Source organism: Podarcis vaucheri (genome assembly GCF_965113315.1).
Source record: "Podarcis vaucheri genome assembly, chromosome: 7".
Taxonomy (NCBI): Eukaryota; Metazoa; Chordata; class Lepidosauria; order Squamata; family Lacertidae; genus Podarcis; species Podarcis vaucheri.
The window spans coordinates 36151796-36165288 of NC_138765.1; the positions used below are offsets into that span (position 1 = coordinate 36151796).

At 46.9% G+C, this 13493-nt stretch overlaps 1 protein-coding gene across 17 annotated transcripts in view; it reads right to left on the reverse strand.

Moving 5' to 3' along the window:
• Nucleotides 1–13493, reverse strand: part of MACF1 (microtubule actin crosslinking factor 1) — a 301663-nt gene that overhangs the window by 132110 nt on the left and 156060 nt on the right. For all 17 annotated transcript variants that reach the window (XM_082229489.1, XM_082229488.1, XM_082229497.1 and 14 more), the window contains 9 exons: nt 11164–11316; nt 9624–9778; nt 8488–8614; nt 6952–7135; nt 5426–5595; nt 5054–5232; nt 3456–3594; nt 1043–1236; nt 212–374 (listed from right to left, as the gene is read on the reverse strand). In XM_082229489.1, coding sequence (XP_082085615.1) covers nt 212–374; nt 1043–1236; nt 3456–3594; nt 5054–5232; nt 5426–5595; nt 6952–7135; nt 8488–8614; nt 9624–9778; nt 11164–11316 — 1464 coding nt within the window. The remainder of the gene's footprint in view (nt 1–211; nt 375–1042; nt 1237–3455; nt 3595–5053; nt 5233–5425; nt 5596–6951; nt 7136–8487; nt 8615–9623; nt 9779–11163; nt 11317–13493) is intronic.

Below are 13493 nucleotides of genomic sequence, written 5' to 3' on the forward strand. Positions count from 1 at the left end.
CAAACCTAGCGCCCTTCCTTAAGCATGGTTTGCTTGGTCACTCCACCCTCAGATGCTACAAAGACATGAGGCAAGAGCATCTGGAAAGCAAAACAAACTCTGGAGAAACAAGCCATGATTTGTTTGATCATTGGTAGAATAATTTGTTGTTAACCTGTGATTTGTTAAGCCGACCATGGCTTAAGCAACAGTGGCTTTGTCCAGACCTTACCATTTGCTGGCTGAGTTGCTCTGAAAGGACCCTGCTATCTTCCGCTTGTCCAGGTTTCATCAGTTCCTGCTGCGTTGTGGTCTCCTCAATCCACTGGATCAGTGCCCCATGACAGTTCCGGTAATCACTCAGTACTTCCTCAATACTCTCCAGCTCTGATCGGCTGTCAAGAAATGAAGAGGAGGAAGAGAAAAGGTGAGTGAGATAAAACTACGAACCAGAAGTTGCATGAACAATATTGCTTTGATGTAAGAACAGTTTTGCTGTGTATGGCACTTTCTAAAGTAAAAAAGAAAAGAGGATTAGGTTCTGCCCTGTAGAGGCTTGCAATATGGGATGGTTTACGACCTGGAATGATGGAATCCTGCAAGATTTGGCACTTACAACTTTTAGATGAGCGCTAAAACAACCTATAATTCCAGTGGCAAATCCATGTTGGGTAACTAATCTTTACCAAGAGCCATATTTTGATCTGGTGACAGCAGCAACACTGGCATCTACCCTCACTCCCTGCAAGACTCTTTAACCCCTTCCTGCCTTGCAGAAACGGCAACAAAAGCTTCTGCAGAACCTTTCTCTGTGCAAGAACTGGCTCATGTCCTTCTCAAAAGCAGTAAGATATGGGGTATGGGTAGGCATTATTTTCTCTCTTTTGTTTTAATTTTCCTTTATTTTAAATCATTTATTACCCAAGGAATCCCAGAGCAGGGTACAGAAAACAAAAGGGAGTAGCTGGCAGTTGCAGTCTGAAACATTTGGAGGGCAACAAACAGAAAAGTGTGGGTTAGCCTATCAGTGAGAAAGCAGTTGCCCAGAGGTGGTTCTTCTCACCGAGTCTCGATCTGTAGGCTGACCCTCTGCCAGCGATCCCAGAGTTGGCTCCCTTTCTCCTGGTAGCGCTCCAAGTCCGGACTGCGCTCCTGCTTCAGACGGTACAGCTGGTCTGTCACAACTTTAGCTCTTGCCAAGTCATCTTCCAACATAGCAAAGACATTGCCCTTATCGTTCACTTCACTGATCCATTGCTGCAGCATTAAAAATGAAGAAAGAGAGAGAAGCACTGATTGAGAATGACTGAAATAAAGAATAGGCAGGCTGCAAGAACCCATCCTCTAGCTCAGCCTTAACCAACCTGGTGACCCCCAGATGCGTTTGGACTGCAACTCCCATCAGCCCCAGCCAGCACTGCCATGTTGGCTGGGGCTGTGTGGAACTGTTCTGCAAAATGTCTGAAAGGCGCTAGGTTCGCAGTGCTGTGAATATTTATTTATTAAGGTTTTATACTACTCTTTGTTCAATGAACTCGGGGCATATTATTATATAGCTAAAATGATAAATGCATAATCATTTCTGTCAGGGGTTCAGGAGCAGAGGCACAGGAAAGGGAGGAAACAGAGAGCGAGGGGGAGGAATCCGAAGGTAATATGAGCGGTGACAGCGGACCGAGATCTCCGAGTCTTTCCAGTGAGTCGGAAGATTCTCAGAAAGAGGCGCCAGTGGTCAGAGCTAGGGGGACACCCCAGGAAGAAGGGACCAGAGGGGACTCAGAGAGCAGCAGTTGGAAATCGGGACCAGCGTCCCCACCAGAGCGCAGTAGGGGGGAGGAGTCCCAGGTATCGGGATCTGGCGGCTCGCTGCAAGCGGGAGGGCAGGAGTTAGGATTGGCCACACCTCCATCGGGGAGCGAGGAAACGGTCAAGAGGAAGGTTGAAGGCTGCGTGCGCGTGCCAAGTTCAAATGCACAGGAAGGCGGCACAGTAAGCAGCCCGGATAGAGAACCAGGTCCTAAAGCCCGCCGCAAGGAGGGAGAAGAGTCGGGGGGTCAGCGTCAGAAGAGTCCAGGAAGGAAGAGACCACGGGGGGTAGAGGGACCCATAGGAGAAAGGAAAGACGGAAGAGGTGGAGTAAGGCTAGAGTATTAAGTTGGTGTACAGGAGGCGGAGACTCAGACGGAGCTTCGCCGGTCTAGCTTCTAAGACGTAGAGCTGCGCGCTGCGGCTTGAAAATGGAAACTGTAACTCAATAAAGACTTTTGTACAGTACTGCCGGCTAGCGTGGTCCTCTGTGAGCTGGGACCTGGAAGCGGCTCTGACAATTTCAATCAATACACGTTAAAAAGAACTAAAAATGCCACATCTGTCTAGAGAGTGATTACAAAGCCAAGCATATAAAAATAATAGGACATTGACTCAGTTCACACACAATGCTAAGCCAAAACAGGCAAGCTTGTGGGCCTCCAGGCAGGTGATTGTGGTCACTCTTCTCCTCCTCCAATCCTGCCACCACCATGTTGTCATAAGCTAAGCCACAGTTGGGCTTAGCATTACACCCAAACCAGAGCTCATGGTTTATGTCACTCTAGACAACCAAAATCCATAATCAAGTGTTGTTCTATGACTTACCACTTGTGATTTATCTGGGATAAACCACAAACCTGGGTTCAGACGTTACGTTACGTTAAGCCAAACCATGGTGAAACTCACATCAGCACGGGAGCAGGACCAGAAGAAGAGCCAAGCAGCTGCATTCTCCCTGGAAACTTGCACCTTTGTGCTAAACCATGGCTTCACTTAGCAGTACCTGGTCATTGAATTCACGTAACTGCCAATCCAAGTCTTTCCCTTCAGGCCTTAAATTTAACTGCAGCTTATTGTTACAGGGATGGGACACCTGTGGCCCTCCAGATGTTGGTGGACTGCAACTCCTCTTGATTCCTGACTGCTGATCATGCTGGCTAGGGTTAATGGGAGCTAGAGTCCAACAACATATGGAGGACCACAGGTTAGTCGCCTCTGGAATAAAATAATGTTTGCATTGTTTGTTTCAAGCTGATGCATTTGTAAATACCTAACTTCATTTACTGATCTTAAAAGGTATTTGCTAAAAAAATTTTTTTAAAGAATTATTTGGCTCAAGGAGGGTATGTACATTTCTTCAATACACAATGGCTTCTTGTCCACCCACAGAATGGCTGGGAGATCCAAAGTACATCTGTTGAAGCAGGCAGACGCTAGAGGGCAGGAGATGCAAGATCCTGTGTTCATCAGCTTGGCACAAGCCAGACTCATTGCCAAGAGCTATCAGCATCAGCCTGAGGAGCAACATGGCCTGAAAGGCACAGCTGTTTTGCTTGCTGTTCACCATCAGGCAGCAATAAGCTGCATCAGGACAGTAAGAATTTGCAGCCACATGAGACTGGCGTCTCCCCACCCAGAGGACCCAGCTGGTGGAGGGAAAAGCTTACCTGTAATGTGGCTCGGTGAGATTGAATGGCACTTAGGTCCGCAGGCACAGCCTCCTCCTGGCTCAGTTTAACCTCATACCCTTTGACCAAAGACTCAGCTCCTTGGGTATTGCGAATGATAACGTCCACAGTCTTTAACCTATCAGATATAAAAAGGGAAACTTCACTTCCTGAAACTATGATAAGCTTTCATTTGGTGGCAAATCAGCATGCTTGTATCTGGCCAAGTGGGTGGATGTCATCGCAACCTAAGGGGCTCCCAAAATGACTGCCACTCCTGGCCTCCCTCCTTCACTGCAAGTACATACAAAATTAAGATCTGTATCGCTTGAACTCAACATAGTAGTAATAATAATAATAATAATAATAATAATAATAATTTATTATTTGTACCCCGCCTATCTGGCTGGGTTTCCCCAGCCACTCTGGGCGGCTTCCATAGAAACCAAAAAACACTAAAATATCATACATTAAAAACTTCCCTGAACAGGGCTGCCTTAAGATGTCTTCTGAATGTCAGGTAGTTGTTTATCATTTTGACATCTGATGGGAGGGCGTTCCACAGGGCGGGCGCCACTACCGAAAAGGCCCTCTGCCTGGTTCCCTGTAGCTTTGCTTCTCGCAATGAGGGAACTGCCAGAAGGCCCTCGGCGCTGGACCTCAGCATCCGGAAAGAACGATGGGGGTGGAGACGCTCCTTCAGGTATACTGGGCCGAAGCCGTTTAGGGCTTTAAAGGTCAACACCAGCACTTTGAATTGTGCTCGGAAACGTACTGGGAGCCAATGTAGGTCTTTCAAGACCGGTGTTATGTGGTCTCGGCGGCCGCCCCCAGTCACCAGTCTAGCTGCCGCATTCTGGATTAGCTGTAGTTTCCGAGTCACCTTCAAAGGTAGCCCCACGTAGAGCGCATTGCAGTAGTCCAAGCGGGAGATAACCAGAGCATGCACCACTCTGGCGAGACAGTCCGCGGGCAGGTAGGGTCTGAGCCTGCGTACCAGGTGGAGTTGGTAGACAGCTGCCCTGGATACAGAATTGACCTGCGCCTCCATGGACAGTTGTGAGTCCAAAATGACTCCCAGGCTACACACCTGGTCCTTCAGGGGCACAGTTACCCTATTCAGGACCAGGGAGTCCTCCACACCAGCCCGCCCCCTGTCCCCCAAAAACAGTACTTCTGTCTTGTCAGGATTCAACTTCAATCCATTAGCCGCCATCCATCTCAGAATCCTAGTGTTGCTGAACTATTCCAGTCAGAAGCACCTGGCTTTGAGAAAATGGAATCCAGTGGTCATTTCCTCTGGGAATTCTCCAAAAATTACTGGATTCTAGGGGACTGAATAAGTCCCACTGCATGCATTCCAGGGGATTGCATAAACTACTCTTTATGTACTAGGATGCTAACAGCCAAAAGGTCTCTACATTTTACAGAGTAACCACAGCAGAGCACACACTCTGTATGTAAAAGCTTTCAGGTTCAGAGTCAGTACTGAGCTAGAAGGACCAATGGTCTGTGTTGGTCTGTGTGTATGTTCCTATCATACAGCAACAACTGGTTCCCTCCCTTGGCTTGATAACAAGACGGCTATAAGAACTCACTTGTCCAGATAGATAGTTGAGAGCCCGTAGACATGGTCCATCTTTTCCACCAGCAGATTAAGCTCAGAACGAAGGTGTGGGGTGCTGGTTCCCGTTGGAGACTTGTGCAGGAAAATAGTGCATCTCTCAGAAAGTTGCTCCATGTCATCCTTCAAGTGATTCAAATCTTCCTTCAACCTCTGCAGAGACCAACAGGCATTAGTGAGCAAGAGCAGAGATACTGACCTTTCATGCTACATATCTGCCTTCACAGCAATGGTCAGCAGGGGCAAGAACTAAACTGGGAGGTGTAACAAGTCAAAGAAGGGACTTTTCAGTCATACTGTACTGTCCAAAATCTGGAATATTCCCAGAAGACTATAAAACACCAACCTCCTGCTCGGCAAGCCGGAAAGTGTTTTCCTGCAGAGCGTCCCCATCCGTTCTAGTGCTGCTTGGTGTCCGGATGGTGCCCACCAGACGTTGTTCACACTCCTCCAGGTGAAGCCGAATATTCTTCAGTTCAGAGAGGTACGTCCGAGAAGCAGTCTCATCTTTGTCCTCTGTTCACACATGTACAACAAAAGCAAAATAACTGAATTCTTCCTCCAGCTGTTTCATGTGCTCAGATGTGGGTCAAATACTACTGCTGTTTGGAAGCTCAATAGAAGCTCAATGTTTTGCATGCAGAAGGCCACAGATCCAGCCCCAGTCCCCTGCATCTCCCATTAGAAAGGACCTCAGAAGATAGCAGAGTTGGGAAATAAAGGCCTTCATCTGCAAGAGACCCTGGGGGAATCACTGCTGGTTACAGTGGACAGTGCAGTGTCATGAACCAAACCTTAGAATCTGCTTTACATTTGAAATCCCTGATTTTCAGGGTTATGAAATGTGTAGGGAGCCTCCACACGTACAGGAGGTGCCCTCCACTTTGCAAGGGGTACAGCTAGCCTGCTCATCCCCTATAGTGCCCCTCATGTGTTTATTTTACTGTCAAGTAAAACACCTGAAGATGGCTACAGCTAGGTGCAGCTGGCAAGTTAATGCGCAAGATCCAAAGAGTGACAAAATTGGAAAAACATGTTTCTTTCCTTCAAGACACATCTTGGTCAAAATAGGAGAGAGTTCCTGGGGCCAGAAAAAACATTGATTTGGTGGCCAGAGTCACCCCTGAATGAAACAGTTATTGTTCCTTCCATCTCTCACACTGCAAATATTCCCATTCATTCATTCATTTTCCGCCCTTCATCAGAAGATCTCAGGGCAGTTCACAAATATAAATACAGGCTAGAACAGAGGTTGGCAATCTAAGGCCTGCAGGCCAGATACAGCCCACCGGGCTCGTTAATCCGGCGCGCGAACCTTGCGAACCCTGCCGCCCGCTCAGTCAGTCCCCACACTAAACAGGCGTGGTGTGGAGGCCTTGCCACACGGAGACTGACTTCTGCAACGCAGCACAGATTCTGATTGGCTGCAGGAAGCTCCTGCAGCCAATCAAAAGCTGTGGACATCTCTGGGCGCCCCTCCTTTCTTCCTGCTGAGGCGGCCGAGCGAGAAGGAAGCGGAAGCAGCGTGGAAGCTGCCTCTGCCGCCCAGGCCAGCAGCCTGGGCTCTGTGTCCCGCCGAGACAGAGGATGCTGACACTGCCGAAGACAAGGCATCGTTGGCGTGAGTGGCATCGGCGGGGTGTGTGTGTGCTTTCGGGAGGGGGTGGATCTGGCCCCCCACAAGGTCTGAGGCACAGTGGACCGGCCCCCTCCTGAAAAAGTTTGCTGACCCCTGGGCTAGAAGCACCAAATAAATAGTTAAAACCAAGCCATAGAATATTAATCATCTAGGCCAGGCTTCACCAAGCCCAGAGCTGATGGAAGGAAGGAGGCACCAGGATGGCAAAGCTAATCTAGGCTCAGACAGCTTACCATTTTCCATTGACTGCAAAAGCTGCTGGAAGTGCTCCTTGCACGAGTCCACATCCTCCTCTAGGCGCAGCCGATCTGTTACAGAGAAGAGCTCTGAATCCCGGCTGTCCTCCAAGAAATCATCATAGTGCACCTGCAGGCTCCTCATGGTTTGGTGGCATTCCCCTGGGGCCAGGGCCCTGAGCTGTGAGTTGCACACACACAAACACAAGGGGGACATGTTCACATTGAGGGCTAAGTGAAGATGAACAACCCTTGGAGTCACAGGCCAGTACAAGCAAAGATGACAAAAATGGTAGGCATTATTTTTTGTCTCATTGCTGGCTCCAGTCAAATAAGTTTTGCAGGTGTTTGTTGCTTCAAGCTGGGAAATTCATAGAATCGTAAAATTTTAGAATTCTAGAGTTGGAAGGGACACCGAGAGTCATCTAGTCCAAACCCTTGAAATGCAGTAATCTCAGCACATGCCCCCCACATCCAATTAGAAACCATACTGGACTCTATTTAACGCTGCAAAGGTGCTAGCAATGTTATTGCCCCCTCAGAAGGACATGTGTGCCTACTGGCCAGTAACTGTAATATCACTGGAGACAAGCAACACACAAAAGACCAGCTCTGAGTATGAGGAAACATATGACAGTAAGAGCTGTTCGACAGTGGAATTTGCTGCCAAGGAGTGTGGTGGAGTCTCCTTCTTTGGAGGTCTTTAAGCAGAGGCTTGACAACCATATGTCAGGAGTGCTCTGATGGTGTTTCCTGCTTGGCAGGGGGTTGGACTCGATGGCCCTTGTGGTCTCTTCCAACTCTATGATTCTATGATTCTATGTATGAAACAAATCTAAGGCACCTTCCTTGCTTTTGATTCACATGGATAAAGAGTCTTGTGGCATCTTATCACCAACAGACTTATTATGCCATCACTTTTTGTGGGCCAATACCTACTTTGGCAGATACACAAAGTTTCAGGTATATGGTGAAATGGGGCTTAGCCCACAAGAGTTTATGCCACAATAAAGTTGGTTGATCTTTACTACCCCAAAGTTGTTATTGTTTTTGAAGCAACAGAGTGGCAGAGCTACCTCATCTGCAATGTATTTGTTTGAGCTGGCTTTGGTTTTCAGTGGCCAAGGGAAGAATAGGGGTGATATTTGTGTAATGGGGCTGTTATATGAAAAAGAAGTGGTTAGTTATCATTCTATAATCTTCTAAATTCAGGAGTTTAAGCAGGATGTTCTTTTTGGTTATGCTGTGAAGTAGCACTATATTGGTGGCATATGAAAACAACTTCTTATTTTATTGGGCTGATTTTACTAAAGGAAGTCTTTGGATGCCAAGGGGTCTTGCCCTCACACCACTGCACATGTAATTCTTCAGTCTTGTATTATTATCCAACCTTACCTTCCCATTTCCTCCCACCACCTTCTAACTTCCTGTCCAGCTCCACCCAATCAGGAGGCCACTTTTACGACTGGCATGCTTTAGCTGTGCACACCCTTATCTCACTGGCAAACATCACTCTGGGGCTTGCAGTATTACCTTCTCCATATTCCAGCTTTGCACCAGAGCAATGTCTTTTCTCAAGTAGTTCCAGGAAACAAGGCTCTTCATATTTACATGGAGCTGGTGCCACAAGGCCATCACCTTCTGGTACAGCTGTTCCACCCTACAATTGGAAGGCAGTTCAAAATTGGGTGTCTGCAGCACCATGCGGGCATCAACCTTCTGAATTATGGTATATTACGCTGTATCTACTCAGAAAGGCCAGGGGGAGCAAGTCTCCGTCCCAGCATGGGTCAGGCAAAGACAGTATTGGAAATGTTGTTTTGACACAGTTTAAAGCGGCTCCTTATATCCCAAGCATATTCAAAAAGTAAATGCAACCTCTCACAAAAGGCAAGAATTGAGCAACCACTCCCCAAAAAATCCATTTCCAACATAACACTTTTAGAAGCCAGATGACAAACTTCAGACCCAGAGGCCACATGTAGCCCTCCAAGCTGGTTTTCAGGATCCCCCCCAGAACACACCCTCCTCATCTACACCCCTCAAGTATTTTTGCCTGGCTGAAATAAGTCATTGAACCTGGATGATACTTCTTGCTTGGCTGGCTGGAGGATAGAGAGGGTTTTCTGGGCATGCAAAGCAATTTGCCTACTGTAAAAAGGCAACTTTCACATTTGTTGCTTTGCCCACTTTTGCCTCCTGCCTCACCCAGGATGGGCATGTGGCCCCTGGAATGTTACCCAGAATAAATGTAGCCCTCGGGCTAAAAAAGGTTCCAACTTGCCCCTACCCCTAGGCTAAAGAGCCACGGCAAAAACATAGGCACCAACTTCAAAATGTTTGATTGCCTGGGAAGTTTTCTGGCTCTGGGAGAAAGAGACAGATGCCGTACCCATCTGGTCCACAATGAGAACTAGACTCTTCAAGGGGCAAAAGGTATGATCTTAGGTTTCTGTACACTTTGCCCCAGTAGCTAGATTTTGTTCCACAAGTAGAGCTCTGTTGAAAGCTATTCCTTTCCACAAAAGTTTATGTTACACATGCCAGCAAACCCAACCGCCCCCATCAAATTGCTGCAAACATTTTGGTTTTTTTACATGCACACACCTACAGAACCCCCAGGTCAATAGGGACCCTGGCATTGCTCAAGGAAAGAAAGATCCCTTTACCTGCTGGCCACATCAATGGCCTCTTTGTTAGGAGGGGGCACCAAGAAGCAAACAGATGGGACCATGGCCTCGTTTCCGGTAGGGCTGATCACTTTCCACTTGGTTCGCTGGGAATTGTCTTCTAGCACACACTCGTCATTCTTACAGATGGTGATCTGTGTGGTCAACAAAAGGAACACTGGTCCAGTAGATGGTCAAACTGTCACCCCTTGTCCTCCCCACACAGCTTCTCCCACAAAGTGATCCTAGGCATCATGTAGTCCAGGGGTGGCCAATGTGGTGCCCTCCAGATGTGGGCTGTAACTCCCATAATCCCTGGCCATTGGCCATGCCTGCAGAGCCTGATGGGAGCTGTAGTCCAAAACATATGGAGGGCACCATATTGGCTACATACAGTAAGCCCCCATCTTACGCAAGGGTTCGGTTTCCGGGTTCCATGTGTAAAGACAAAAATGCATAAAGTCAGGAACCCCTGAATCAGGTCTCCTGCAAGGTGGAGGGCTGTTTCCCAGCTTTGGGTTGGTGGCACAAGGGCTCTGGGATGCTGACAGAGCCCTTATGCCATTTCCCCAAAGCCAGGTAAGCCTGCAAACACAGTTTTGCACAGGTGGGAGGGAGTATAAATAAATGGAGAGTGGGTTTCCTCTATGCTCCCTCTATCCATCTATCTATCTATCTATCATTTCCCCCTCCCCCACCCATGCAAAGACTTGCAATTGGACTTACTATACTCCAACCTTATTCTGCAGCTAAAACACACAGAGCAGAAGCTTCTCCAACTATTCTTCACTATCTCAGAGGACAGAGATGCCAAAGACTCTCTAGTTAGTTTCTTACAGTGGTGAAATAGGGCACCTGAAATAATTTTTTGCTCAACTGAAGTTAAGTGTTCTTGACTTGGGTCTTCTTACAAATGCTAAATCAAAATCTAAGTGACCCCACCTCTTCACCACAACCCTGGCATCCATGCTCCAAGAACTGACTCTCACCCTGTCTTCCATGCACAAACAGCAATATTACTGGGCCTTTGTACAACATCTTTTGTACAACATTCCATGCGTACATCGCATTCAGATACCAACGTTAAGAAACTCATATTTTCTTCATGGTTTCTAACAAGCTATAATTTCCCATGTTGCTTAAGTCTGGTTTGGTACCCTAGTTTCGTTAACTAGCCCTCATTACAGGAAAACAAAGTTTAGTATAAGCTTCAACTGGAAGCTTAAAACTGCAAACCTGGAGTTCACCACTGTTTGTTCTGATAAAGCTATACCAGTATGTTCTCAAATTCAGCCAAATTGTCACAGTAATCCTTATGTCAAACACTGCAATGTATCATCATCATCATCATCGCTTTGCCTATGTATTATCTTATACCATACTATCTCAAGGCCATCACTGAACACTGGCTTTGAAACCTGAGAAGTTTATAAATTCAAAGAAGAGGAGCCTGGATTTAAACTCGTGGATGTCTAATTTAGCGAATAAACAGAACACTGAGAATCCAAAGGAAGTTTCACGTCAGCTGTTATCAGCTCACCTCAATTTGGCGATAATCACAGATGGCCTTCACAGAGATGGTGTTCTGCAAAACATGGTCAGGGTTTCGTGGCTTCAGCTGCACAATGCTTTTGGACCTACCCACCAAGCTGGCAACGGAACTCTTGGACTGGATCAGCTGCTCTTTTTCATCCTGTCAAAATGAGAAAGGCAAGAAGAATGGATGGAACAGAAGGACAGACAGGAGAAGAATGGCCAGAAACCTCATGCCCACACTGCCCTCTGAGGAGCTAGCATTTGGTCAATGGAAGTTTGGGTTTTAAAGGGCAAGTATAGGTAGGGTTGTATGTGTGTCCATGTCTTCATGTGCGCACACACACTCATTTGCAACTTCTCCAAGCAGAAGTGGGAGTAGGGCAGGGAGTACAGAGACAATCCATATTTAAGACTATTCCAGGCAAGAGGACCAATTATCTCCAAGTCCTCCCTGCCCACTCACCCCCTGCCACACCGAAAGTTGCATGCAGAGTTAAAACATTACTACTAGGTTCAAAATTCAGAATTATCTGCAAAGCAGTGAACAGTGCAACAAGGCCCAAACCCACCATTTTTCACTGGGAAAAAGAAGGAAAAACTACCTGGATTTTTGTAAAAAGGTGAAATAAAAGAAGGCATGAGAACTGTGTGAAAAAGATTGCTCAGGTAGTTTCAATGTATGTACTTAAGCAATTTTAAACCTGATATAGAAAAAAGAAAGCTGGGGAAATGATGTGTGGAGAGAGAGAGAGAGAGAGAGAGAGAGAGAGAGAGAGAGAGAAAGAAAGAAAAGGTTTAAAACAAGCTACCTTCTCCTGTCCCAGGGGAGCATGGTTGGAAGAAATACAACTTTAACTCATTTATTCTGATAAATGAAGCGTCTCACACATGGGCCAAAGCTTTCCCTTTTGACTGCCTGTAAAGAATCTTTGCTGCCTCCCACGGACTCTCATGGTCTACATACAACTGAAGCAGTCCCATGTTTTTAGTCTGTCAGAACCATTGCAAGACAGGCTCCACCTTGTGCTGATGCATCTCCCTTGGCTCAAGGAACCCATCTTCTTTTGGAACTGCTGTAAGATTAGCAGGTCTACGATGCAGCAGTCCGTCCTAAAGCTCCCATCAGCCCCAGCAAGCACAACATTCCGAGGGTTTTGCAGAGTTAAACACATCTCAGGGAGGATGTTTTCAGCATCCTCCCCACAGCAGGTTTCATGTGCACCTTCTCACAGCTCTTAGCTGTGATTCCTGAATTGTAGGCAGTTGGACTAGATGAGCCTTTGGGTTCCTTCCAGCTCTACAATTCTGTTTCATCCTGCACATGCACTGCCTTCTGTCTCCCAGCACTCTTTGTCTTGCACCCCCTTTTCCTCCTTTCCTACTCTCTCAATGCCTTTGGCCATAATGTTACTTAACAACAAACGGTCATACCCTTTCCATTCATTGAGCTGCCCCACTCTTGCCAAAGACCCTATGCCAAGACCTTTGTCAGCAAAGCCTGCACTGCACTGAACAGTCCTAACACATTGCCTGCTCCTCTCGTTCAAAGGTCACGGTGGCCAAATGCTTCTGCCTACTTCCCCAGTTGCTGTCAACCATCAAACACTGATATTTTGAGTTATATGGATAGGGACTACAGCAGAACTATTTCCCATACAACTGCTTGCTCACGATGGCTGTATTTTACCTAGTTCCAGACAGCGGTGAAGACACATGCACGCTGAGGGCTGCTGCCAGTCAAAGGAGGTAACACTGGACTAGATGGACCAATGGGTTGACTCAGTGTAAGGTGGAAGAGGCTACAGCTCAGAGACAGAGCACATGCTTTGCAGGAACAAATTCTCATTGCCCGAAACTCTGGTGAACGACTGCCATTTGTGGTAGACAATCAGTGGCAAAAGCCACCATCATGTGCTCATAGCAGCAGCAGGAGTTAGCAAAATGAAAATAAATAGCATGCTAGAGGTCACACTCAAGTAAGCATTTCATAGTGGGGAGTGGAACTGAAACACAAGGATAGTTAAACAATGCAGTTCGGGGAACATTTGAGAGGAAAATAGGCAGACTTTGAAAAGACGTGCACATTTTTTTTTACTTTTTAAAATAAAGCACAGAGAAGTAAGCAATGCAGAGATGCAATGAGGATTCTTGGATGCCACTGAGAGGGTTAGATCATCACAACAAATTGATGTATGTCAGACACTAAAGGATCTAATGGCTTCTTGGTGGTACAAGCTGTTTGAGAGGCTGCCTTGGAAAGTGTGGACTCTTATTGTTAGAGATTATAATGCAGAGAATGGATGACCCGCTATCAGGGGTGCTGCAGCAGATGAT